Source organism: Apodemus sylvaticus, chromosome 2, assembly GCF_947179515.1.
Source record: "Apodemus sylvaticus chromosome 2, mApoSyl1.1, whole genome shotgun sequence".
Taxonomy (NCBI): domain Eukaryota; kingdom Metazoa; phylum Chordata; class Mammalia; order Rodentia; family Muridae; genus Apodemus; species Apodemus sylvaticus.
The window spans coordinates 47,895,813-47,922,162 of NC_067473.1; the positions used below are offsets into that span (position 1 = coordinate 47,895,813).

The 26,350-nt window shown below is 36.6% G+C and overlaps 1 protein-coding gene across 1 annotated transcript in view; it reads right to left on the reverse strand.

Moving 5' to 3' along the window:
• Positions 1-234: 234 nt before the first annotated feature.
• Slc13a1 (solute carrier family 13 member 1) overlaps positions 235-26,350 on the reverse strand; it is a 75,307-nt gene continuing 49,191 nt past the window's right edge. The window contains exons 8-15 of the mRNA XM_052172442.1: positions 19,798-19,917; positions 15,350-15,448; positions 14,620-14,721; positions 11,499-11,605; positions 8,552-8,661; positions 3,524-3,685; positions 1,955-2,092; positions 235-372 (exon numbers count right to left, since the gene is read on the reverse strand). Of these exons, the coding sequence (XP_052028402.1) occupies positions 235-372; positions 1,955-2,092; positions 3,524-3,685; positions 8,552-8,661; positions 11,499-11,605; positions 14,620-14,721; positions 15,350-15,448; positions 19,798-19,917 (976 nt within the window). The remainder of the gene's footprint in view (positions 373-1,954; positions 2,093-3,523; positions 3,686-8,551; positions 8,662-11,498; positions 11,606-14,619; positions 14,722-15,349; positions 15,449-19,797; positions 19,918-26,350) is intronic.

Here is a 26,350-nt window from a genome sequence, read left to right on the forward strand (position 1 = left end):
ATGGTCTGCCAATGCAATCTCAACCTTAATTTCTGGACGGAGGCAGGGAAGTGCTCTTTGATTATATTTCAAAAGACACGGACTCTGTATGATAACACTGACAGGGGGCATGTGTGAGGCATGTTCTGCAGTTGCAATAGCTGTATCGATGATTTACATGGGCCAGTCCTTCATCGTACAGTCAATTCTTAGCAAGTCCTAATTCACCATACACTGGTAGCTCTTGCGTGTTTGTCATGGTGTAGTCTGATTGGCCATGTCAGGGGCCCAGGTGGGGTACTCCTGGAGGTTAAACATAGGCTCGATCCAGGTGAACATGCCAAGCATCACCACGGCCACACCCAAAATATTTACTCCAAGTCCAGCTTTAACCTAGAACAGGAAAAAGCATAAACGTCAGTCTCCCAGGGAGATATCCTACAAAGCATTCAGAATAGAATCTAACAAAGCAAAAGCCTAATTTCCATGTACCCTCAATGACCCGTATAGTTTGTGATTATCATCAAACTAGGAATATTCTCTAATATCCATGACTCTACTGTCAAATGAAAATCTGTTTTTAACTATCATTTTTACAACACCAGAGAGGTTTCTCTTTGGGATATATGTAAGTTAATCTGCCCTTGTATGTTAAGTTAGAAGTTCAATAATCTTATTTCTCAAAGGATAGGTTTTGGATTGCTATGTGATAACTGTGTTCTAAGGGAGCACTTAGCATTATTGGTTTCCCATGCAAGTACTCTTTAATTGAAAGTGTATATTGTCACTTCTATTCCTTTCTTAGTGATCCTATTCTCAAAACTCTTACATGGCATTCTAGTGACTATTGAACAATCTCAGAATTGTTTTTTTTTTTTTAACATTTTAGAAATTGTCAGTTTCTGATCTTAATCTGCCTTTGTTATACCAGTTTTTAGACCTAGACCACAACCTTTCTCATTTTTTGTATATTATCTTTGACTGGTTTTACTTTTTTCTTTAATAAAATGGTGGATGAGACAGAGACTATGGCCTGTGAAGCCCAAATAGTAATTGTCTGCTCCTGCAGAATGTTTGGATACTCCTGAATTCTCTGATTACTATGGAGATCCTTTTCTTTGTCCATTCAAGCCATTCATTTATTCCGTAAGTCTGTTTGTATTTACACACATACATACACACACACAGAGATACATATATGTCATATTTTATATTAAACATATTCTATTTTCCAATAAGTTGCTATGTGCCTTTTACACAGAAATATTTCAAGAGTTTTATTTTTCAAGGATGCAGAGATGATAATCTGGGTGGGAAAAGGACCAGGAACTTTCCTTATAATTTTATTTATGCAACAAACATGGAAATGACTTTGGTTATATCCTTCTTTGGATTGGTTTGAAAAATTGGGTGAAGACTAGAATATTCTTAAATTAGTTCTCTACCTTACTATTTTTGTATTTGGAAATAAGATATGTGTTCTATCACATAAATTTGCATTTATTTCTCACAGAGTCTCTACAAAAGCAGTTGTTAGAATAAAAAATGAAGATACTCTGGCCTTAGGCACTGAGCAGTACATTACTGTTGCAAATATTTTATAAATACGTATGACAAAAAACTGTAGTTGTTTTGATTGTTGGAGTCTATCAATACCATTTCCTCTACTTGCCTTACTTAACATATGGTAAGAAGTTGTGTTAAGAAATTCCGTGCTCTTTTCCTCTCCCAAGCCAGTGTGCATCCATTCCACACCTCTATTTGTGACTGTAAGCACTAAGGTCATGGCATGCCCACTTCTAGCATGTCCACTTTAAAAATAATAATTCTATGGCCAGTCACGCCCACACTTTCAGAAATAGACTTCCACCTCTGCTTTGCTCAGCGGTTGGTTAGAGCTCAAGGCTAGCATGCATTCAGCCCATCAGCTGGAGGGGTGTATTGGTTTACAGTGTCCTTTTAGCTGCTGACTTACCATGTCAATGACTCTCAGGTGGCCATAAGAAAAAACAATAGCATTGGGTGGATTTGCAACTGGCAGAAGAAATGCAAATGAGGTACAGAGTGTGGAAGGCAGCAAAATCTGAAGAGGGTTCACATGAATGGCTTCAGCCTGGCATAAAAGAGAGAGAGAGAGAGAGAGAGAGAGAGAGAGAGAGAGAGAGAGAGAGAGAGAGAGAGAGAGAGAGAGAGACTTGAATTAAAATGCTGAGAGCGGGCACCAAACAAGAGAATGAGCAAATTTATTGTAACGTACTTTCTCATAATCAGGTTTGAAACTTAATAGTACAAAATTATTTACTGTTTATGGTGTTCCAGAGCATTTAAAAGACAGTATCTTTCCTAACTTATATCATTATCATTCTGTATTTAAACCTTCATATTACAATTCATTTAGAAAGTAAAGTGTCACTTGTTTTAGAAACTATCAATTTATTATGTAACTAGTGTTCTATACACACATGGTATATGATATAATACAATATTTTTGAATATATTTAAGTATTTTAGAGTACCAAAAGAGGGCTTGGATAGCTCAAAATAAGAGATGATGTCACCAAGGCTAGAGACACTAAAAGAAATTGTCAAGCACACTGCTGGCTAGTGTGAGACCAGGAGAAGGTCCAGGGCCTGTGCTTCTTGACATTGTTCATGAACTAGTAACTCTGTCACTTCTGAGACAAATTTAAAATCCTAAGTGATAATTACTGAATGAGAGAGTTGTTATTATCTGGAACTCATCACATAATCTTCTAACTGCTTCATTTCATTAAATAAAAATAGAAAGTAGAAAGCTGAGACAACATTTTGCCCTTGATTTCTTGCCAAGGAGCAATTGATAAACAGGCTGTATTTTATTTTCTAATTTGAAGCAGCAACTCAAGTATCTGAGCAAAATAATTCTGTGGAATGTCTAGAAAGCATTTCCAGAGAGATCCTCTCTTTAAAACAATTCTTAATCTAAAGTGCTTCTTTTCACCAAAGGAACCCACCTGAATCAGGAGAACATTTCACTCAAAGCTAAATCTTGTCATTGCTATGGGAAGTGGAAGAAGGGGTCTTTCCTCCTCTCTTAGCAAATCTGTCTGACCTATTTTCTAGGAAGCAAAGAACTGTCCAGATATTTAAGCTTCAAGGTTAAGATTGTCTTCTCATCCATTCACACATCCCCTATAGGAAGCTCCTCTCAGAAACTTAGGAATGCTATTCTGGAAAGAGATAATCTCAAAGTGCCAGAAAATATTGGATCATCTTACAGTGCAATAGATCCAGAATGATTTCATTTATCTTCAAATGGAAACAAAACAAAAACCCAGACAGAGAGAAGGTAAATTATTTACTAAATATTATTGCAACCTAAATGTGAAACAGTTTCCTTGGGCACAGGTCGCCTTATATATACAAAAACCATATAAATTGCTTACCAAAGACCCATTTGACACAAAAGAAACTTCATAGTACACGATGAGAAGTTGTAGTCAAAATAGCAACATCCAAACCTACACTAGAGAAAAATAAATGTAAACATAAATGTAATACTCACCAAAGGAGATAATATTGGGAACAGAATGGTAATGGTAGCTGGGTTGCTGGCTACTTCTGTCAAAGATGTGACAATCAAAGAAGATATCAGAATTATTAGCCAAACTGGTAATGAACCTAAAGGAGATAATTTACTTCCTATCCATCCAGATAGTCCTGATACCTACAAAACAAATTTAAAGCATTTATTATTCAAATAATTCACTTAATGAAACCATATTTAAGCATACACACACACATCTAAACACAGAAACACACACAAAATGTATTTACCAATTTCTGAAATATGATTTCCCATTTTTTTGTGTTTTGGTAAATATGGGTATTTGAATAGGGACAAATTTTCAGAATTATTTCAGTGTTAGCACTATGCCTTAAGTTTAAATTATCTCCCCATGCTTTTCTCAATTAAATTGTAATTTCATGTAATGATCATATGGACATTTCTTAATAAGTCATGATGCACACTATTGGGCTTTAAGTAGTGGGAAGCCCTGGGGCTCCTATTATTACTCCTAAGCTCTATCCCCTAGAGGCGAAAACTTTCAACTCTTATTAACTATGTTATATATACCTAATGTATATATGAATATATACGCTAACATTTAGGAAGCAATATAATGATTTTTCAAAATAATGTTGCAATTATGCTTTTTCTTAAATTTCCAATTTGGAGAATTATCTATTAGTTTCCAAATATGTTACATGAGGATTGTGTTTTCTTACATCTTCCTCTTAACTCCACGTTACACAGCAACACTTTTGGGTAAATCAATGTTTATCCTTTACTGCTGTAATAATATATATATATTGTTTACTACTGAACCACCTAGCCATCTGAGATTATATTTACTTTCTTTGCATTCCTAAGAAAACATTATTCTGCTTGCTTAGTTTTGTAAATGCCTATCACTAATTCACCAAGCTCTTCAACATATCTGGAGACCTAGCCAACAAGCAAACAAACACATGAAGTAAGTGGGTTTGTTTTCCTGTTGTTCCCTCAAGATGCCTGTCCTGAAATAGACCCTCCTCCTGCTCCATCTGGACTAGATTTGCTTTGAGCCTCCTCGACTGTTGTTCTGGTTTCCTTCCTTGTCTCAATCACTCTGCTCTGGGGAAAGCCTTTGATTCATTTGGAGAAACACACCCTTTCATGTGTCCTGAGATTGTTTGGTAAAAAGTACATTTGAAGTAGTCTCTACAGGTCTGTAAATGCTTTTCTTTCTCTTCACACTGTTTTTCTAGTTCTGATGTCTAGAACTCTAGTTTTGAAACCATCGAAACTGTTCAGCAATTTCATCATTAATCTATTTCCAGTGTCTTCCCATGGGGTTCTTTCGATTGATCACATATTGATCTTTGATTTATTACATGCAGTCCAAAAAATTGCCTGTACTCTGATTAACAGGTTTTTTTTAATTCTGTTCTCCAACTAAATAGAAGAAATACTTGACATTTTGTGAGATAATGTTTATGATAAGCTAGGCTATGCACTGAAAAATCTTTGATTATAAGCAATAAATTCAGTTCCAAAGTGAATATAAACATCACAGACATGAGCACTAGATATCAGTCATATTTATTGTTTTGCCTTATATATACATAAGTCATTATTTTATTTATTTGTATTTTAACTTGTATTTGTGTGTGCTTGTATATGATTGATTATATATATGTATATATATATATTTATATATATATATGCCTATGTGTATGTGTGTGTGTGTGTGTGTGTGTGTGTGTGTATGCCTGTGTGGTGTTTGTAGAAGCCTGAGTTGATGTCAAGAGTCTTCCTGGATTGTTCTTCATTATATCTGCTGAGGCAAGTTCTCTCATTTGAACCCAGAACTCACTGATATGGCTAATCTAGCTAGTTATCTTGCTCTGGAATTGTAGAGCATGATATGAAATAACCATACCACCTGACATTTACATGGGTCCTGGGGCTTTGAACTCTGTTCCTCACACTTGTAGAGAAAACATTTTATCCAGTGAGCCACATGTGTGTACGGATATTCGCTTTATGGATTCATATACATGGATGTGGATATTGGATATAGCTGTTAAGAGAACAGAAACTAAAGTACAAAACACAGATTCTTGGAGTATGAACAGAGTGGGTTATTTTCCTAAGTCTGGTTGAGAAGTGAGAGAAACGCACCACTCGTGTTCCCTTCTGGAGACCACTATAATGCTTTCTGTACTTCAAGATTCTGAGATACGCACTGTAGAATCTTCATGAGTTCCTCCAGTATGAACCTCTTAATAGCTCTCTTAGTTGAAAATCTCACAGGTGTGAGAATTCCTGTGTTATTTTTGGAACTATCCCCCCTTTCAGCATGTTTTCTCTTCCTAAACAGACTTTTGAGGAGTTTTCAAACAAATACTCCAGTTTTCTTATCTTTTATAATTTTACCTTATTTTTAGTTAAAATATAATACATCATTGACCCATCTCTTGCCTTTTTGATGTATTTCTAACACATGTTTACTTTTACTTTTAACATTGTTGGCGAGTTTTAAGGAGGGAAATAATTTGAAATGTAAATAAAAATATATCGAATAAAAAAACCAAAAAATATATAATATCAAAATTTTAATTTTTGAGACTTACTCTATGATACTGTTTTAAATGATATTTTCTTTAATTTCCAAGTCTTTGATATTTCTAACCCCTCTGGGGCACCAATAAGTAAGCTTAAAATTTTCATTGCTTTACGCATTTTCTTCCATATTTTCCTTGATCCATTTTTTTTTGTTTCTATATTTGATGTTTCTGTCTTTGGTTATTGTATCTGAGGTTCCCCCAGTCATCTAGTGACTCTTGACTACATATTAATTTTTATCTAAAAAGACCATGACATGGTGATCTAAAGCTCTTGGTAACATAAAGCTTGTTCAGGGAGGATTGCATTTTAATTTTACTACAGAGTAAAGCTTAAGGTTCTAAAATCTGTGTGGGCATTTCATAAGTGAGGATGGTATTTGAGGAAATCATATAACTGGATACTTTTACAACCATCTTTGATATCCAGTCCTGGCTTCTCCCATGCTTACATGTTAATCTCTTGCTTCCAATTATTTTGTCTATGCTATCCAGTTTTTGTATTTAAAGATTTGATAGATATCATCATCATTATCATCATCATAATCATCATCATTATTATTACTATTATTATTATTGCTATTCTGCTCTTGGGAGCACAGGAGTATTTGAGATATGAGTATTTAATTTTTCAAAGTTATCTTAGAAAATCATTTTAAGAATGTGGAAAATAGCACAAAAGAAATTATTCATTGGTAATATCTGCACAGTGTCTATTTCTTTGTGAGACATCAATCACGTTAAATCCTATGAAGAACATTTAAGGGAGAGCTCATAGCAGGAGGTGACTAACACATAATTGTTATCTCATGCTTTTATTCAAGTACAAGTATTCTGTGGCTTGAGACATTTGCTAGACAAATTGCAACTTCAAACAAACATTTTTCAAATTGTCTTCTAGTATTTTGTGAAATCAATTTCCAGGGTCATATGTGTGTACAGACTCTCTTTTTTTTCCCCCTTTTTTGTTTTTTCCAGAAAGCTGTTGAGTTTAGTTTGGTTACTCAGAAATACTTTCTTTCTAGACATTCTTTCAGAATACAGATTCCAATTACTAGGATTTTTATAGTCTTCCCTTTATGATTTATCTAACTCTTCCATTGACAGAGCCATGCGCATCAGACTAAACCACACCTTTTCATTTCCTCAGATTTTGCTGTTCTAAGGTCTGGTCGATGGTTTCAAAGCCACTTTGTCTAGAGTCCAGTCTAGATGTACTCTGAGGAGAGATGAGCAAATTCTTAGGAATGCCAGACTTTCTTACTCTGCTATGCTCTCAGTTCAAGTCAGCAGACATGAAATGGCACTTACTTATTCTCAGAGTTCAGACCTCATTACTGCTGAAATGGTAGAAAAGAAAACTATTATTTCTATCTGGAAAATTATTAGGCAAGGCAAACCTAAGCCTAAAACAATTTTGCGAAAGACTCTCTGAATTGAGCCACTCCTCAGCTTTAACAACGATTATTAGATTCCATTGCTAAAAGCTCAGAATCTGAATACTCTCCAGAAGCTGGTACTAAACTTAGAAGCAAATAATATTCTTCCAACAAATTATCAAGAAAAAGAGATAGCATTTTTACCTGTGTATTGTTAAAAGAAATCAATAAGTAAAAATGGCTTCTAAGAAGTCAGGGCCCTGGTCCCATGCTTCTCTTGCCACTCTCCTGTTTGTGACTGTGTGTGCAAATGGATGCGAATCACCTCTGAGGATTTAATACAAAGCTATAAAACCCACACGAGCAAATGGTTTTTTAGTCAGATAGAAGGAAAAGAATATTCTTTTCATTTTACAAATACAATTTTGAGAGTTTTGTTAATACCGTATCTATACTGCTCTCAAGTCTCCTTCCCCAAACTTCTCCCGTGTCTCCCCTCCTAAATACCTGGTCTCCTACTTAATATCATATTATTGTTTATATGTGTTATTTTCTACATATATACACATGTACATATACAATCTACTTAAATCCCATTAGATGTTGTTTGTATGTACACGTGCCCATGAGTTTTAGAGAAGATAATTTTCTTCTAGAGAACCTACCATGCCTAGGGCAATTAGAAGGGATAAAAGCTTTCTTTGCATCAGCTGGTGGATAGATCAATGAAAGGGACAACTGTCTAACTCATGAACTTTTCATTTCTTCCTGACAGTGGGTAGAATATATTGCAAATAATGTAAACTTCTTTGCATTATTTTTTTTTAACATTCCTGAACACACAGTATTACATTTATGTTTCTAGCCCATTAAAGTTCTTGACCTGTGATCTCACTTCATCTGTGTGGGATACTGCATAGCTACTGAATTCTGTATTATTAAATTGGAGGATAAAGTTGAATATGCCCAAAGGTTGGATGTGCCTGTGTTCTTCTTTTCAACAGTCTAGTTAATTGTTAAATAACTTACACACTGAGCATTACCTGACAGCCATCTGCCAGGGCAAAGCCTCCACCAACAAGAATGGCTATGTCCCAGGGCATGAATGACTGGAATTCTTTCCAAGTAATCAGGGGAGAGTAATCAAAAGCGACTGCAAAACAGAAATCCTACAGTTAAATGTTGTTTAAAATAAGGCGATGTGAATTTTTTATCAGCGTCCAAATAGTCATTTTATAAGAAGCTTAACAATATTCTGATATTGTTTTCAAGGCAGAGATTTGACCTGGACTGAGTTCCCACTGACCTTAAGTAGAATATTATATTAGAATGATTAAAACTAATATGACTTTGGCACTAGAGAGATGGCTCAACAGTTAAGTACACTGGCTTCTCTAGAGGAACTGGGCTCAATTTTCAGAACTTAGATGTTGGCTCACAACTGTCTATAACTCCAGTTCTAAGAGATGTTATAACCTCTTCTAGCCTCTACAGGCACAAGGAACCAAATAGTGCACACACATATATGTAGGGAAACACTCATATCTGTAAAATAGAAACAATGCTTTAATAAATATTTTAAAAGTAACATAGACAAATCTTTCAGATAATATTTGAAATATGTTTAGATAAGATGTTATGGTATTGTTATTTAGTAATGCCGTTTATTCCTTGGCTCATCTTTTGTTTTTTCTTTTAAATTAGATATTTTCTTTATTTACATTTCAAATGTTATCCCCTTTCATGGTTTCCCCTCTGAAAACCCACTATCCCATCCCCCATCCCACTGCTCACCAACTCACCACCTTCTGCTTCCCTGTCCTGGTGTTCCCTTCTACTGGGGCATTGAGCCTTCTCAGAACCAAGGGCCTCTCCTCCCTTTTATGTCCAACAAGGCCATCCCATGCAGCTGGAGCTATGGGTCCCTCCTTCTACTTGTACTATAGAACAGTGGACTGTTCTGGACTATAGTACTGGACTCAGTCAATTTGATACAATTTAGAATCACATGAGAAGGGAGACTCAATGAAGAGTTGTCTTGATTGGCTTGGTCTTGGGCCTGTTTGGGGCGGGGGGACTGTCTTGATTGTTATTTGATGTGAGAAGACCTAGGCAACTATGGGTCATACCATTTCATGTGATAAGTCCTGGATTTTATAAGAGTGGAAGAAACTTCAAAATCATGAATGCATTTGCTTATTTTTGCTCTTGACAATGGATGTGATGTGACCAAAGTTCCTCCCTTGGTATCACCCAATGGTGGACTGTTCCCATGAATCATAAGCCCAATAATACATCCATTCTTTATGTTGTTCTGTTGTCAGGCCATGTATGTCAGCGACCAACAAGAAACGAACACATGCACTTTTCTTTCGTATACCAAATGTTGATAACACCCTATTTCCCCAATAGTATCAGCATAGAATTTTAATTATTCACTGAAGTTGATTTATTCTTTTCATCATAAAGATAATCAAGATTCTGGTTTAAGGATTATTCAAAATTCAAAATTGAATGTTGAAGTATCATTTTCAAGAATGCCTATGCTCATGAAGCAATTAGCATTGAGATTTTTCCTCATATATATCCATCAAACTTGATGAATGAGTTAACTTAGGAGCACATTATCTTCTTTTAATATTTGTATGTCATATGTGTTCTCTCTACACAGTTAGTTTATAAGAATACTATTTAGCCTCCCTTATGTCTCTCTTTCCTAGATCCAAAGCAAACTTTAAACTGATGACTGAAAATATGCTCCCAAGTCTGTTGCTTGGATTAAGATCATGTGTATTCAGAGGTAAGAACCAAGAGGGCTAAAGCATACTGCTTCTTCCTCAGCACTTGCTGCCACTGGGCATTAAGTAGAATGGCTATAGATTCTAGTGCAGTGGTTCTCAACCTTCCTAATGCTACAACCCTTTAACACAGTCGCATGTTGCGGTGACACTGAACCACAAAATTAATTTTGTTGTGACTTCATAACTATAATTTATTTTGCTACTGTTATGGATCACAATGGACATATCTGATATGCAGGATATCTGATGTGTGTCCCCTGTGAAAGGGTCATTCAACCCCCAAAGGGGTCATATCCCAGAAGTTGAAATCCGCTGTTTTAGGGGGTTCAAAAGAACCATTGCTATAGATAGCTATGTTTCCATGATACACAGTGACATATTCTAATCTCACAAAGAATAGAACAACTTTATGTCTGCCATATGCTCCTCATTTAAATCATGTCTGCAAATCTGAAACACTCATCATTTAAAGATAACTTAAGAGGTCAGCAGTACCACTCAACTATAGAACTCCCAGTTTCACTCCAGAAAAAAAGACAAACGAACAAACAAAGCCCCACTCAATTGTGTTTCCAAACTATTATAACCCAGCTGACCTATGTATGTAATTCAGGAATATAACTACTAAAAATCAAAGTTAATGTGAAGCACAGGCATGAATGGATCCTGTATAAGGAATCCATCCACCATGTCAGATGCATGTACTTCTCTGCCCATGGGTTGTGAGTGAGCCTACTGAGTAACTTTTCCAGTTGAGGCCACAGGTTAATTCTACATGGGAGTTGTTTTGTTTTCGTTAAGGAGATCTGTGAAACTGGAAGCGACCTTTCATGAAATTCATCCCGTTTTAGATCCTCAGAACTTATTACTGAGGTCTCATTATAAAAAGGTAACTTATAAACTCTTGTTTTCTTGTTAGTTAATATTCTCATCTTGGCAGGGGAGGTGGTATTTATCATAGAAGACCTGGAACCTGGGTATGAAAGGAAACATACTTCCCTTCCTGCAAACTATAGTGAGTTCCTGTAGGTGGAGGTTACAAGAACACATCCTGGCTGAGTAGGGAACATGGGTGTAAGTGGAATATGCTAAGATATGTCCATTTTTAAATATGTGGCCAACTGAAGCTGACAGGATTTTGATTTCTTAAAGGTCTGCTATAAATTCAGTGTTCAAAATGATACTCAACTAATTTCTCCTGTAGACGTCGTCTTTGTAAGTTTCTTAGCTGGAATTAGAAAGAAAAGGATTCCTGCCACTAAAGCAACCGTTGAATCTGTAACAAAACCCGGGTACCTGAAAAAAATAAAGAAATGTGTGTATTAAAGATGGCACTAGGAACCCGTGTGACCTAAGGTGTCAGCTATGACAATAATAATTAAGTAGAAGTGGTCATCCAGGTCATCCACTCTGGGCAATCATTTTAAAACAATACAACTTTCCAGTAAAGCGATATAACTTATAAAGACCAAGCATTTCAGAATGAATTCTTACTACTTCAATAGATTTCTCATATTAATCAGTACCACCTGTATAGAGGCTACTTTATCAGACCAAGAGAGCAATTTTTTTCAGGTAAACTTTCAGATTTGTTAACCAGTTTCCTCTTTGAAATATTGCTTTTTATTATAGAGTCAGATACTTGAGCTTGAAACAGTTGCTGGAGTTCAGCAAAGCCCCATGTAATTGATTTATAATGTCCTTCTACTGAATTTAGCATGACACGCTGTTGCTAGTGTGCCCTCAAACTCCTCTATAAACTGTGAAAGAAAATTGATCTGGTTTCTAGGATAAAACACCTGCTTCTGTCGAGGGTAGTAGATATACATACAACTGAAACCAACGCATTTGGTGCTCTTCCCTCTAGAAACTTGAGATTAATTATGGGAATGACTTATGAGATGCTCACAAATGGATCACTGTACAAATTAAGAGTAATTCAGGAACAGATGGGGCTAAGAACTGCTAGACCATTCTAGCAAAAAGACAGGTTCCCGGAAGCCTCAGCAGTTAAGAGGCACCTGGAGATTATACAAATGAAACAGACACAAATAATTAGAATACAGCTTTAGAAGTCAGCAGTATCAACTACGTGCATCTTTGTAGCCTGAAGAAATATGTACATCATAAGGCTTGTTTTTCTATCATATTTTCTTTTCAATGAAAATATCTATAGTCTTATAGTTTATGTGTACAAAATCTAAATAATCAAGGAAGTATATTATGTTTCTCAGTGTGATATTTTTTAAGCTTATCTTAAATATGGGCTTACTTTCTTTTCTTGATGACTAAAACCCTATGGTGGCATAATTATTTCTAAAAACCTGACCACTTCCTGTAACTATATTGTTTCATTATTGTTCTTTTTTAGTTACAATTTTTGGCTGAGTTTTTTCCAAGCTGGGCCAGGTGTCATGTAACTGGATTTTGCTTTATATGAAAAGACATATTGAAATCAGTCCAGGTTCAAACAGATGGAATGAGAGCACTAGGTGGTAGCAATAAATCTTAATATATCATACCAGCTTTTGAAATTATAACTGCCTAAAACCTGCGTATACTGCACATATATTTTACAGAATAGGTAAAGGTATAAATGTTAAAAAACATTTTTCACAAGATATTTTAAATTATAATTATCTCATTATGTTGAGACTTGATTCATTATGAACTGGGTTATCTCAGTACTATAAATTACTGAGCTTATACACATTTTATTTGCTTGTGATTGTTTCACGTGTATCTTCAAGTTTGTCTTCTTTTAAACCCCTTCCCCTTTCCGACTGCTGTCTCTCACAAAGCTGGCTGACATTAGAAGCACCTGCTCACACCAAACCCTGTTTTCCCAATACAAACAAAGCATCTCCTGAATTCTACTATCCTCCATAAGGAAGAAAAATTTGATGCTGATGTACTGAATATCCTAGTGGGACTTTCTCCTAGTTTTTATTGGCTATTGTCAGAGTCCATCCAGTTCTCAACACATTACTATTGGTGGCAGTATTTACAATAGTAGAGGTTAGATTTTTAAAGAGAAGTGAAGTTGCTTTTTGTTTTCATTTTGCTCTAAATCCTATTAGAAAAACATAAAGAGATAATGTTGTTTTAAACAATAGCCTCTTTTACATAAATAGATGATGCTTTGCTTTGGAAGTCTCAAAATGAGAAGTTCTTTGCCTAAAGGAACCAACAGACTCAAGCTGATCTTTTAAAACATCTACCTCATGCATTGCTTGAGGCAAGGAGGGCATAAGAAATTTGAATTCAGCCCTCGAACCTTAGATATTGGCAAGGTCTGTGAAAACAGAGTGGTCAGGCTAGAGGAAGGTTTTGTCTCTCTCTTCCATGAGGCCAGAATACATCTGGCTCAAACAGCTTTGATTTTTTTTGCTCCCAAATTATGTGGATTCTTACTGGGGCAAGACAGTAAGGCCAAGATGAAAATCTTCTGGGTTTAAGAACCAGAGCATATCCATCAGAAAGAGACTGAGAACACAAATCTCACAACCAAATTTTGTTGACACATAGGATGGTTAATTTTGTAAGTACTACTCATTTCACAGAGCATCCCACACTAAGCAGTACCCTTAAGTCTGGCCTCCAGCATTTGCTTCAAAGTCATCTTACCACTTACTCAGCCCATCTTCATGTATGAAATGGTGGCAGAGTTAGTTTTGTAAGGAGCTACTGAAAATCTTGAACCCAATAAATAATCTTTGGGAGACATAAAAGTGGCAAAAATCACAGAGCATGATTCAATGCATGTCAGATCAAGAGTCACTGCATAGTATTTATTTCACACACTAGAGGTTTATTTACCATTTTTTTCTAGGGAAAAAAAAACAGTATTCTATGTTCTACTGTAATTTCCATCTTCCAGGTAATGGAAGTGAGAGAACAGAGGCTAGCCCAGAACAAACAGAACAGAGGCTTACTCAGAACGAATGGAACAGAGGCTAGCCCAGAACGAACAGAACAGAGCCTAGCCCGGAACAAACAGAAGGTTCAGGAGCACAGTTTGTGTGACTCTCACACTAACCAGTTAATGCAGCTGAATGTCTAACTTTGTCTGGAGGTGAAAGGCCCCATGTATAGCAAATGCTGATTTTTCACACAGGGCGTGGTGGCAGTGCTTTCTGCTTTCCTACCATCAACTTAGAAACTTCATCTTCAAGGTTAGACATAACAATATTTTTTCTAGTGAAATGAGTCAAGCAAGCATCTCATGCAGTTTCTCGAGATTGCAGGAAGTCTTTAGAGGGACACAAGGTGTAACAGAAAGGGCTCACAGACTCCCTGGGAATACTCACTCTGAAAACAGGGCCGACCAACCAGTGACAAAGCCAGGGTCCCGACTGAACCACAGCAAGGCCATTACAACGAAGATCACCAAGGTCACGATTTCTTGATACCTGCAGAAAAACCCTGCTTACTTTTCAAACATGTGAGGAAAGTGAGCTGTTGCCAAGCTAATCTGAAAAGGCCATGGCGGCCGTGGGATCTTGGAGTATTCTTACTTGGGGAACACTAGTGCTCTTAGAAAGGGTCCTTTGTACTTCTCAGCTTTTCTACCTACCACGGTTTAGTAGGGCAGTGGTGTGTTCTTCAGTATACTGACAAGTAGTCATTGAGCTTCACAGGTTTTGGGTCTTAGTCAATAACTTCCTTTGTTGACAAGTACTTGATTATTTGCTTTAAAAGAACTGCTTGTGTGTGTGTGTGTGTGTGTGTGTGTATGTGTGTGTGTATGTGTATGTATGTATGTGCACGCATACGCGCATTCTATGTGTATGTGTTTCTATGTATGTATGGTATGGGAATGCATGTGTGTGTGTGTGTGTATGTGTGTGTATTTTGTGGCATATGTGTGTGTTTAAGTGTATGTGTATGTGTCTATGTGTGCCCATGTATATGTGTATCTATGTGTGTGTGGTGTAGAAATGTGTGTGTTTGTGTGTATTTGTGGCATGTGGGTGTTGGTGTGTGTGTGTGTGTGTGTATGTCTGTATGTCTCTGTGTGTATAATCATGCATATTTTACCTCATCGGCCCAAGTTTTTCATACTCTTGCTTTATCACCTCAGCACAAGCTTTTTCCTTGAGTGTTTTGGTTTTGCCACACTTGAACATCTCCTTAAAGCTGAAAAAGACAATAAAGCTTCAGAGATAAGGAAGCTAGTTTGCCACCGCCTACTTCCCTTATGGAAAATAACGTTTGTGAATGCTTTGTTAAACGTTCCCCTGCTGACACCTGGAATCCATCCCCTGTGCCTAGGACTCTGTCTCCATTGTTGACTCTTAATTCCTTCTCTTCTTTGTCTGGCTTGCTCCTTTCTACACGTCCAAGTTTTGCTTTGCTGTCCATGATGTCTTCTCCCTATCTCTTCCTTTTAGAGAATGCCTACACACCTCATATATTTCCATGATACAACGATATCATATAAATATTACTATAAATATGCAATAATAACTATAAATATGTAGGAATGCTTGATATCTATATTGCACATATATATGTATATGTATATATATATTTTTTCATCTTGGTCGTTTATTTCTGTGTATATGGAAGTTTCATCCCATTATGCAGAAGTGGAGGGCAGAGAAAGGGCAGTAAATAGATGTTCTCTATGGCCCAGTGTCTCAACATTGGCATACTTAGTAAGCACTATACTCACCACACTATAACACCTCTGGCAAATTTATAAGACACTTAGTTAGCATCAAATCTGTCAACTCTGACAAAGATTTTAAAGGGCTGACACAAGGCCATGAAATTAATGAAGTTAGACTCCAAACTACGCTACTCAAAGACGTAAAAACAACTGAGTCCATTGTGTTCTTGAGAGATCCACCTGCCCTAAAAGCAGAGTCCTTAGAGTATACTTCCAATACTAAATACCACTCCTCTTTTGCCTGTAGATGCTTGCTTTTGTCGCCCTTTTCACTGTTATTGTTTTATTTTCCTGGTCTAAGGTCTTTCAAACTTTGAACAATTTTTGTGGGACATTACTGCCGATGTAATATATTTTTTTAAATCCCTCTGGAAGAAGAATCAAGTGGGAAAATAGATTGTTAAGGTTTGCCTTTTGGAATGAGTGTGAGTAGGTTAGCTGGGTTCTCATGGGTGAGCAGTGATGGTGGAAACAATCTCCTGTCAGCTTATAGTTTCAGAGAGAGTGGGAAGGAAGATGGGAAAATGAGAAAGCAATAACCAACATAGACACAGTTCGTGCTCAGTCATCGTATCTTCATGTAATTCTGCTGTAAAATAATGTTCCATGTGTCTTTTAAAGAAGCAAAATTTCCTTGATTCTTTTTGTGTTTGATTTTTAGTTTGTTTGACACAGGGTGTCTTTATATAGTCTTGGTACTCTCCTGGAACTTGCTATATCGACCAGGCTGACCTCCAACTCACAGAGATCTGCTTGTCTGTGATTCCCACGGGCTAATGGATTATGGTATATGCCACCAAGCCTGGGTGAACAGAATTTCTGTAATTCTTCAGCTTTTTATCTTAGACATTCCCAGTCATCCTCATGCAAACATGATGACCTCTGCAACTAGTTAGATATTGCTTCACTTACAACTAGGACTAATGACATCTTTGTTTGTATTAAATTCCTGAATATTGCCAATTTCAATTTTTTTTGTCCCTAATCCCAGCATAAATATTATTTCAAGAAACAAGTCCGAGGACTACCCCTGAGAAACTGTGAGAGAGAAAACAATAGACAAAGATTAAAACTTTTCCTTTTCTACCCTCTAAGCTGCTGCTTGAGCTCTTTGTCTCCCTGGCTGCAGACAGTAAACAGATCAAGCTGAATTTGCTTTGTTGCAAATGAAGGATAATATTCAACAAGGGAACCGGCGGAGCATATAAGGCTGTGTGTGTGTCAACCTCTTTTCCATTGAAATGAATGCAGAGGGCTGATGGATGAGCTTCTGATGTCGGGGCTGTTTGTAATGACTGAGTTAACTGTGCTAAAAGTCAGAACACTAATCAGAATGTATGGTAGCCTGCCAGGGGAGTAGCAGCTAATTTCTGGTTGTCAGTCTAAAGCCTTTAGAGGTACACGCCCTGGCAAACTGAAAAGAACTCTGAAAAATTAGTTGGAACATGAAACTGTCATGTCTAACCAGTAGTGGACAACAAGAGAACCGTTTAAATACAACACTGATCATGATTTATGGACTTTGCCTAAGGAGTACCTTTGACATGTTTTTTTTTTTCCTTTTTTGTATTTGTTTATTTGTTTGTTTTAGTTTCTCCTCATTGGAAGCGTATTGTAATATGCCTGCCCCATATGAAAATAATGGAGGTTGCACGTGTATTTGTTTAAAGTCATTAAAAGCAGCAACAAAGAATGGAAACAGCAGGGGCCTAGTCACTAGAGAGTGTGCCTACTGGTTCAGGATTCTTCTCCTCGGTGCTACTGGCCTTGCTACCTGTACAACTGAACCAGACCCGGAAAGGTTGGATTTCCTGGGAGGAACACTTTGTATGCAGCTGGCCTGTCATACTGAAGGCCACCTGCTGAAGTCAGTGACATTCCACACATTTGCTTCAGCAGGAGGACTGCCACATGCTGCTCCCACAATCTGGATAAAACGTTTTTTTTTTTTTTTTTTTTTTTTAAACTATCAGTGCTATCTTCCAACTACTAGCACAATTGGGCAGTTAGAGAGGAAAAAAATAAGATGAAAAATAGAGAGGGAGAAATGTTGGTTATTACCTTGCTAGACCTGGAAACTATGGTCAGAGATAAAACACCACACCCTACTCTACAATGTAATTTTTCAAAAGATATCCTAGTAGCTGAGAGTTCACCTTAGCTGTCTTATAGAACAGTATGCTCCTTGATTCATAGGTTCTTAAAATTATTAAAATTAAACTATAAAAGTGAATTTTAAATGCTTTTATTATTCAGAAAATAATTTCCATTTGTGACATATATGTGTCACAATAATATTATATATATACATATATACATATATGTATGTATATATATATATATATATACATATATAATTCCTAATTGTGTGTGATGTATAATTCCTAATGGAGTATTAAATAAGTTGAAAGTACAGGCTGCATTTTAGATTTTGTAGATTAGCCCTTTGTGGGTTTTATGGTGGCTGTCATCTCAATCATACAACCACTGAATGCTTATTAAACTACCAGCTTCAATCTTAGAAAAGCAGGGGATTCACTTAGAATACAGAATTTGACATTTTAGTGGCATTGGTGGTTCTTTATTAATCAGTATATCCTATGTGGGTTGCTGCAGTTCAGTTTGGACTCTTAAGTGTTGACATCATGGTGCTAGAAGTGATCTTACCAAACTGATGAATAAATCCTCTTGTTTACAGTAGAAGATGCTAAGATAATCATGAGAAGAGATTACTCATCTGTCCTAGTGTTACTTTTTGTGGTGGTTTGAATAATAATGACTCCCATAGCCTCATATCTTTGAATACTTAGTTGCCAAGGAGTGAAACTCTTTGAAAGGATTAGAAGGATTAGGAGGTAGGAGGTATAGCCTTTTTAGAGAAAATGTGTCACTGGGGTGGGCTTCAAGATCTCAAAAGCCCATGTCAAACTCAATCTCTCTCTCTCTCTCTCTCTCTCTCTCTCTCTCTCTCTCTCTCTCTCCCTCTCCCTCTCCCTCTCCCTCTCCCTCTCCCTCTCCCTCTCTCCCCTCCCCTCTCTCTCCCCTCTCTCTCCCTCTCTCTCTCTCTCTCCTCCCCCTCTTTCTCTCTCTCTTCCCCTCTTTCTGTCTACAGATCAGGATGCAGTGCTCAGCTACTTCTCCATCACCATGTGTGCTATTATGCTCTCTACTATGTTAATAAAGGACTAAACTTTGAAACTGTAAGCAAGCCCTCAATTAAATGCTTGTTTCAATAATAGTTGCCTTGGTCATGGTGTATCTTCACAGCAATAGAACAACAACAAAGCTACCTCTCTTTTCCCAGTTATTAGTCTAACATCTTTTCCCAGAGAATCTTTTCAGATATCTATTTTACTTTATATTTTGAAGATGTTATTAAGTTTGAAGTTCACATGAAACAGGGGAACCCTGCATGTTAACAATTGAAAGTAACTTGATAATCTAAGAACATTCATCCTAGGAGACAGAACAGCATGGCTTCTCACAACTCTGCTGTGATAGTTGGATTGAGACCACAACATAACTGGTTACTTATGCCTTTCTGAGCAGTTACTATATCACTGGCTTAAGACTCAAAGGGCACCCACTTGGATATGTATTTTATAGATTCCATCAATGCCAATGTTGTTTAAATTATTCCAGTCTATCCTAAAAATGTGTTCAGGCATGCTAATTTTTTGAATGTAAAAAAATGTGGAAACACAATGTGGATAGCATAGGGGAGAATGCACATATTATCTATATCTGGATATAGAGGTAAAACGCACTGGACATATAGATACTTTTATAACATTAAAATAAAATGTCTACTTACTTGAATCCCAAGAAAAGCCATTGGAGCCAAATCCATGACAAAAGTAGAAGAATAACAGCAACAGGGAAGGAAAACAAAAACCAGGATCCAAAGTTGAGGCAGCGACACTCGGGGTAGCGTCTATATGAAAATAGGAAGCTGTGTTAGGGAGGAGAAACACATAGGGTCTTTGCTGATGGTCATGAGACAAAGAGCAACAGACCACACCTTTATTATGCTTTTGGCAGAGATGGTTGTCTTGGGGTCCAATCACAGTATACATACAAACACTCATTCCTTATTAAAATCTTCTGCCCTCATTCTGTTACCACATAACTACACTATACCCCACAAAAAGAAGAGGGATGTTTTAGTTGTTGTCCTTTTGAATCAAGCTCTAATGACATACTTGCAAAAATGCCTATCACTGTAGCTCATATTTGTTAAATCCAAACTATATGTGCATGAAGGTGTGTGTTTTGTTGTTACTGTTCAAATCATCAGGCTATGGATGAGCAAAGACCAATCAGCTAGGCTGGGAACAGATGGCAGAGGAAGAACTCACTGTTGGTCACCATTCCCCATTGGTATCTGGCAACCTAATATTTATGAAGAACTTTGACTTGGCTCAGACCTTCTCCTCTGGCTAGTTTCAGGTATCTTTTACCAAAAGCATTCTACCACTCTGGGTATATCAGAGGCCATTTTGGACTCCGTAATGAAACAACTCTGGACCAGATGAAATAGTAAAATATTCTGTGTAATATTTCTGAATTTTTTCTTTATCTCCCAGTTATTTTACTTAAAAATTAGCATAAAAACAAAACATCAGCAATTAAATAAGCTCAGATAATGAAGACCTTTCTCTGGTGACCTTACACTCATTACTTTAAAATACAGTCTAAATACGAAATAAATCAGCATATCATGGTAATTTTATAACTACAGAGGAACATCAGAAAATTTGAAAAATAATTGGCTTTGATAGTTTTTTCTTGATGTGATAACATAAAAGTTGAAAATCTAAATATACATATAAAATTGACAACCTGTTTTTAGTTCTTTTAAAATGACAAAGTAAAAAAAAGCTTTGTAAAAATAAAGATTTCCAATTTTTGTTGTAGTTTGTTGCATAGCAATTTCCTTTATATTGAAGCATAATGTCATTGGAAGAAGAGGGAAGTTCGTGAGACTCAGGAAGTAAACAAATCACCAAAGTCCAGATCGCTAAAAGTAAATCACAATCCTCCCCTCAAGGTTATCTTCAGGAAACAATTGCCAGGAAGAAGTTCTGTACACTAGTTAAGGGAGGAAGGAAATATGGTAGATATGCAAATGAAGCAGTATTAAATCACTGAAAGATAAAACCTTGTCATTATCCTCAAATTTACTTATATATAAAATATAGAAGATAGTATATTGAATGACTATGCCTGTTAAGGAAAGACAAAGACTGCATGACATCACTCATTTGCAGAACCTAGAAAAATAGAACTCATAAACTTTGAGAACAGAATAGTAATTCCCAGAGGCTGGGGACAGTAGGGAGGAAGAACAGACAGAGAGGGCCATAGATATTAAGCTGCAGTTGGATAGCAGAAGGAACACATTGATGTTCCATTGTTTGACAGGTTGATTATAAGTAACAATAATCATTAAAAGAAATGATTTTGAATGTTTCACTACAAAGAGTGATAATAAGTATTTGAGGTGTTTTCACTAATTTGAACCATAAAACTCTGTATTGAAGCATAATTTTGTGTCCCATAAATATAAAGACTTTTTAATGTGTGAACTAAAAAATTTACTAGGTACTTTGTAAATGTTTTGTATCATAAATGGATAAAGGGTAAAAGATTAGGATTAAATTTTGTTTGTCTGAATATCAGTCAATATTCAGTTTTCCCAGCTGCACTTGTGAAAGGTACTGTCTCATTTGTAGATATAAGGATTAATATTTGGAATACAGTTAGGAATTATGCTGGCATAGTAAAGTGGTGACTGTAGGTTCTTCTCTAAAACACATCACTTGACTAGCCATAAGTAGTTGGCTAAGTTTCCAGTACTAAGCATAGCTTCTCTCTTCTTGAGTGGACTTCAAGTCCAATTAGTGAACTATTGATTACCTCCAAGGTATGTATGTCACTAAAAATAGTCTTTCCAAGGGAAGAGTCACTGACTGTTTACCCAATACATGTTCAGGCCTGAAATAATGTGATTACAAGAAACATTATATGGACTGAGCAGATTGCATTATACATTTAGGAGTTTGTTTACATATTATAAACTATGAAATATACATAAATACATATATATGTATGTATATATAATTAAGAAATAGAAGCAAAGAATTTGAGAGAAGAAAAAAGAGGACATGATATAACTATACATTTAATTTCAAAGAACTTTTAAAGGACATGTATTTTCTCTAATGTATATTTTCAGTGTCTTTGTCAAGAATCAGGTGATTTTGGGTATGTGGACTTATGTCTGGATCCTCAGTTGTAGTCCATTGACCAATGTGTCTGTGTTAGAGCCAGCACGATGTTGATGTAATTCCTGTACACTATAGTCTAGCCTGAGGTCAGGTACTGCAATACCTCCAGCAAAGTTTTTGTCGTTGTTCAGTATTGTTTAGTAGGAATGGTGTCTTTTGTGATTCCATTTGAATCTTAAGACTTTCAAAACAGTCTCTGAATACTTGCATTAGAATTTTCATAAGGATTATATCAAATAAAAAGATTGCTTTTGACAGGGTGGCTATTTTCACAATACAATCCATATTGATCCATGAGCACAAGAGATCTTTCTAGAGTTATGGAGAAAATGTGCCATATATTAAGATGGTGAAGTCTGAGGGACAGGATGGTTGAGGAACAGGTCATGAAGGGAGCATATACAGAATGAATTGACATGTTCTTTAGTCTTCCAAGTGATCATATTTGATAGTCCTCTATATGAATGTATCTAGAGCTCAAAGGAAGGGACAGAGACTCAGGCATGAAATGGCAAGCTGTTAGTGTACAGGTAGGATTCCAAGCCAGGGAGGTATGATCAGTTTAGGATGAAATGGAGATTTAGATGTAAAGCTGAATCATAGGCTTGCCTGATATTAAGAGGTCAGGAAAAAAGTAGAAGAATGAGCAGGTAGGCCATGAACTCTCAGTTCTAATGAAATCCCCTACCTCTATTTCACAGGGGAAGAACTAAGTCCTAGGAGCTACATGTATCATTCAAGGTCATAGATTATGTAGTCAAGTGGGATTTTCAACCCAGGAGATTTAAAACAAAACTGCTTTATCACTCAACCACTGTGAGTGCAACTACAGGTCCCAGCTAAAAATAGAAACTTCTGTGTCTATGGCAAAACATCATAAACTAGAATATAATATTTATATTTTTAAAGGCATTCAAAACAGGTACAACTTTTTCTCATGTAAAACTGAGACATGCTTGGACCTAAAGCATGTATAGATCCAAATGTTGATAGTGGAAAAGATACCACTGTTCCTGCAGTTCTTATGACCAACTATGAACAAGATGGATTACTTTAATTCAAGTAAAAAAAATGCACAGAAACCGCTTCAAAAGAAATGATGCAGCTATGGAAATCTACGCAGCCTTTTCACAGATTTGGATCATTAACAGTCATAATGACTCGGTGTCTAACCTGATTATAATCCTTTTTTATTATAATGCTCTTGATTAACAACTTCTTCAACTGCATGAGACAGAGTCACTTCTCAGCTCTGGATTGGAGGAAACTAAGAGATACTTAAAAAACAAAGTTTGAAAATGTTGACTGCTTTTTGTTTTCATTAGCCAGGCATGATTTCTAGCGGCAAGAACAAGGCAGAACATATGAGCACACAGCAGCGTGACAGCATGAACAAGACCTGTACAAGTCCAAACCAGACGAAATCCCAGCAGGAAGAGACGTGTGGGTGTGAATTCTCACTCCTAGCTGGGGAGTGATCAGAAATTGTCAACTGCCGGGAGAGGAAGGTCAATTTTCCCTGAGAGTGAGTTCCTGATAAGTCCGCCACTCTTCAGGGGAAGGAGGAGGTCCAAGAATGTTTGGGTAGCACAGACTGGCCTTCATAAGGAAAACCTTAAGGGGTGGGCAAGAAAGTACCATATAGATATGGAGAGTGTTGGAAGAAGGAGTATGAATGTGACCAAAATAAGGCATGTGAAACTCTCAGGGAACTAATAAGAAAGGGCAAGGTGGCAGCAAAACAGAGTTGCGGACAGTGTTGCTATCTCTAGGCTCTAGATGGAGAGCCACACATGCACTGAGCCTTTAATCTTTATGGTAATGTATTATAACATTTCCCCTATGTAGATAAAAACCAACCAACCAACCAACAAACAAACAAAAACAAACTTGATGTTCAAATAAGCTATGGTGTATGACACACCATAAATCATGTACTTTGGACCCGATCCAAAGTCTTTAATGTGTGTGTTTCTTAAATTTTTGTGTGTGTACATATTATGGTTATGCCACAGGGCATATATGGAGGTCATAGAACAACCTACAGCAGTTGGCTTTCACCTTCTATCACATGAGTACCAAGGGTAAAATTCAGCTGCCAGGCTTGGTTGTCAGTACCTTAACCTACATTTTGCCGATCCCCATTTTCCTTCTCTGGTAGTTGTCAGGGAATTTGTTTCTAAGAGATTTATACTGCTCATTTCTGAAGTGAAAGCCATGGCAGTGGTCAAAGGGAATTAGTACTGTATTGAAAGGCATTACATTTACTTCCTTCATCTCTGATTAGCATAGACAATAAAATAGCCAGGTAAGCTTTGAACCCAAGACAAGTACAAACACATTCCTTTTACTATCCCTTTTAGCCTGAATCATAGAACAGCAGTCCACTCCTTGGCCAGAGTTTTGTTTTCTGCAGAACAGCTGTCAGCCATCAATCATAATCTGAATACTCACATTTGTCTTGTTTCTTAAAAGAAAGTAGCTATGTATATAACCTTCATTACAGTATGTTTTAGCTCTTCTAGATTTTGTTTGGTATTATAAATACCTTACAGTGACTCATGACTACTTTACAAATTCAGTACTATATGTGTGGAGTAACAAATGCTACATATGTGCTTGGGTACTACCTAAAGGTTTATATATTCACTGAGATTCTTTCAGCCTAACCTGTATTGATAAGCTGACTGCTACAATGTTTGGATACACAATTAGAAGGAATGTCTGTGATGATCTTGCTAATAAGTCTTCTTTGCCCATAATTTTACAGTTAAAACTTAAAACCTGAATAATATATTTTATAATCAAGCTATGCCATTTTACTTGGAATAGCATTCCATTCTTTAATTCAATAGCTTCTTTTTGACTGATAGCACTCATATCAATACATCAAAACTTCCCTACTGCTACTATGAAAATAGCAATTGTTCTCAATAATGTAATTCCTTTCATAAGTTTAACTTGATATCAAGATTACTCCATTGTTAGGATAAGCCCTAGGAACTCTCAGTCCTTCATGGACACACTGTATGCCCAATGCTTGCCCAGTAGCTCTCCCCTCCTTACTGCTCCCCTCAACCTCCCTTTTCCCAAGATTTCTATTTCTTTCAAGCATTAAAACCAGGCTGACATCTTACCTTTGTTTTAAAAGAATTTCCCCTGTGTTTAGGTCAGCCCAAAACTTATTCTTGTTTTTTTTTTTTCAAAGTTGAATAACTTCACCTTTCTGCCTTTCTCTCCCTCCTGTGTGTTTACTCCGCTCTGCGCAGTCTGATCTGTGGCCACCATCTTCTGTTATGTTCAACGTTCCCTCTTCTGAAACACCAAGGAGAACCCTGGGCCTTTCTTGGCCATCTTCTTGCCTCTTCTATCACTTCAGCTTCCCATGTTCCACCTATTATTCTGAAGATGGACTTCACTTTTAGCTTCTAGAATACCACGTGTCTGATTCTCCTCCTACTTTAATTAACTTTCTTTACCTTCCTTATTAACAATATTTCCTGGAAGTATATTCTTATCTGTATTCTTTTAAACATTTTATTTGTGGTTATTTCCATGTTCAAGAATTTAATTTCTGCCCTTATAGGTATGCCTCTTGACATAATTACCTCTGAGAATGCACGTACTTCCGAAGCCTGCTACCAATCTCCTTGTGGATAGGTTCTCAGTAGGCCATGTAAATCTGACCAGATTATGTTAATTTCTCCAAGGAATATGCTTTTTCTCTTCTAGAAGTTCATAGCACCACTCTCTAGCCAGACATCGCCAGAGTTGCTCTAAAGCTCTTTAACTTGAAACTCTCACGACTAATTATAATGACCTTCTGGCTGTGGGATGCCTTGGATTTAAACACTGTCATCTCAGGAGTAGCCTTCCATCATTTCTCAGTGCATGAGTAATGCACTTCTAATTGGATTCTTACCCTAGACTCTTAGAATGTCAATCTGTGTGCACACTGCCACTCTAAACTATGCAAAAAAAAATTGAGATGACCCCAGTTCTTTAAAAATATATTAGAGATATTGCTCCATTTGATATGAGCTATACTCACTAATTTTATTACTGTACATAGTGTTT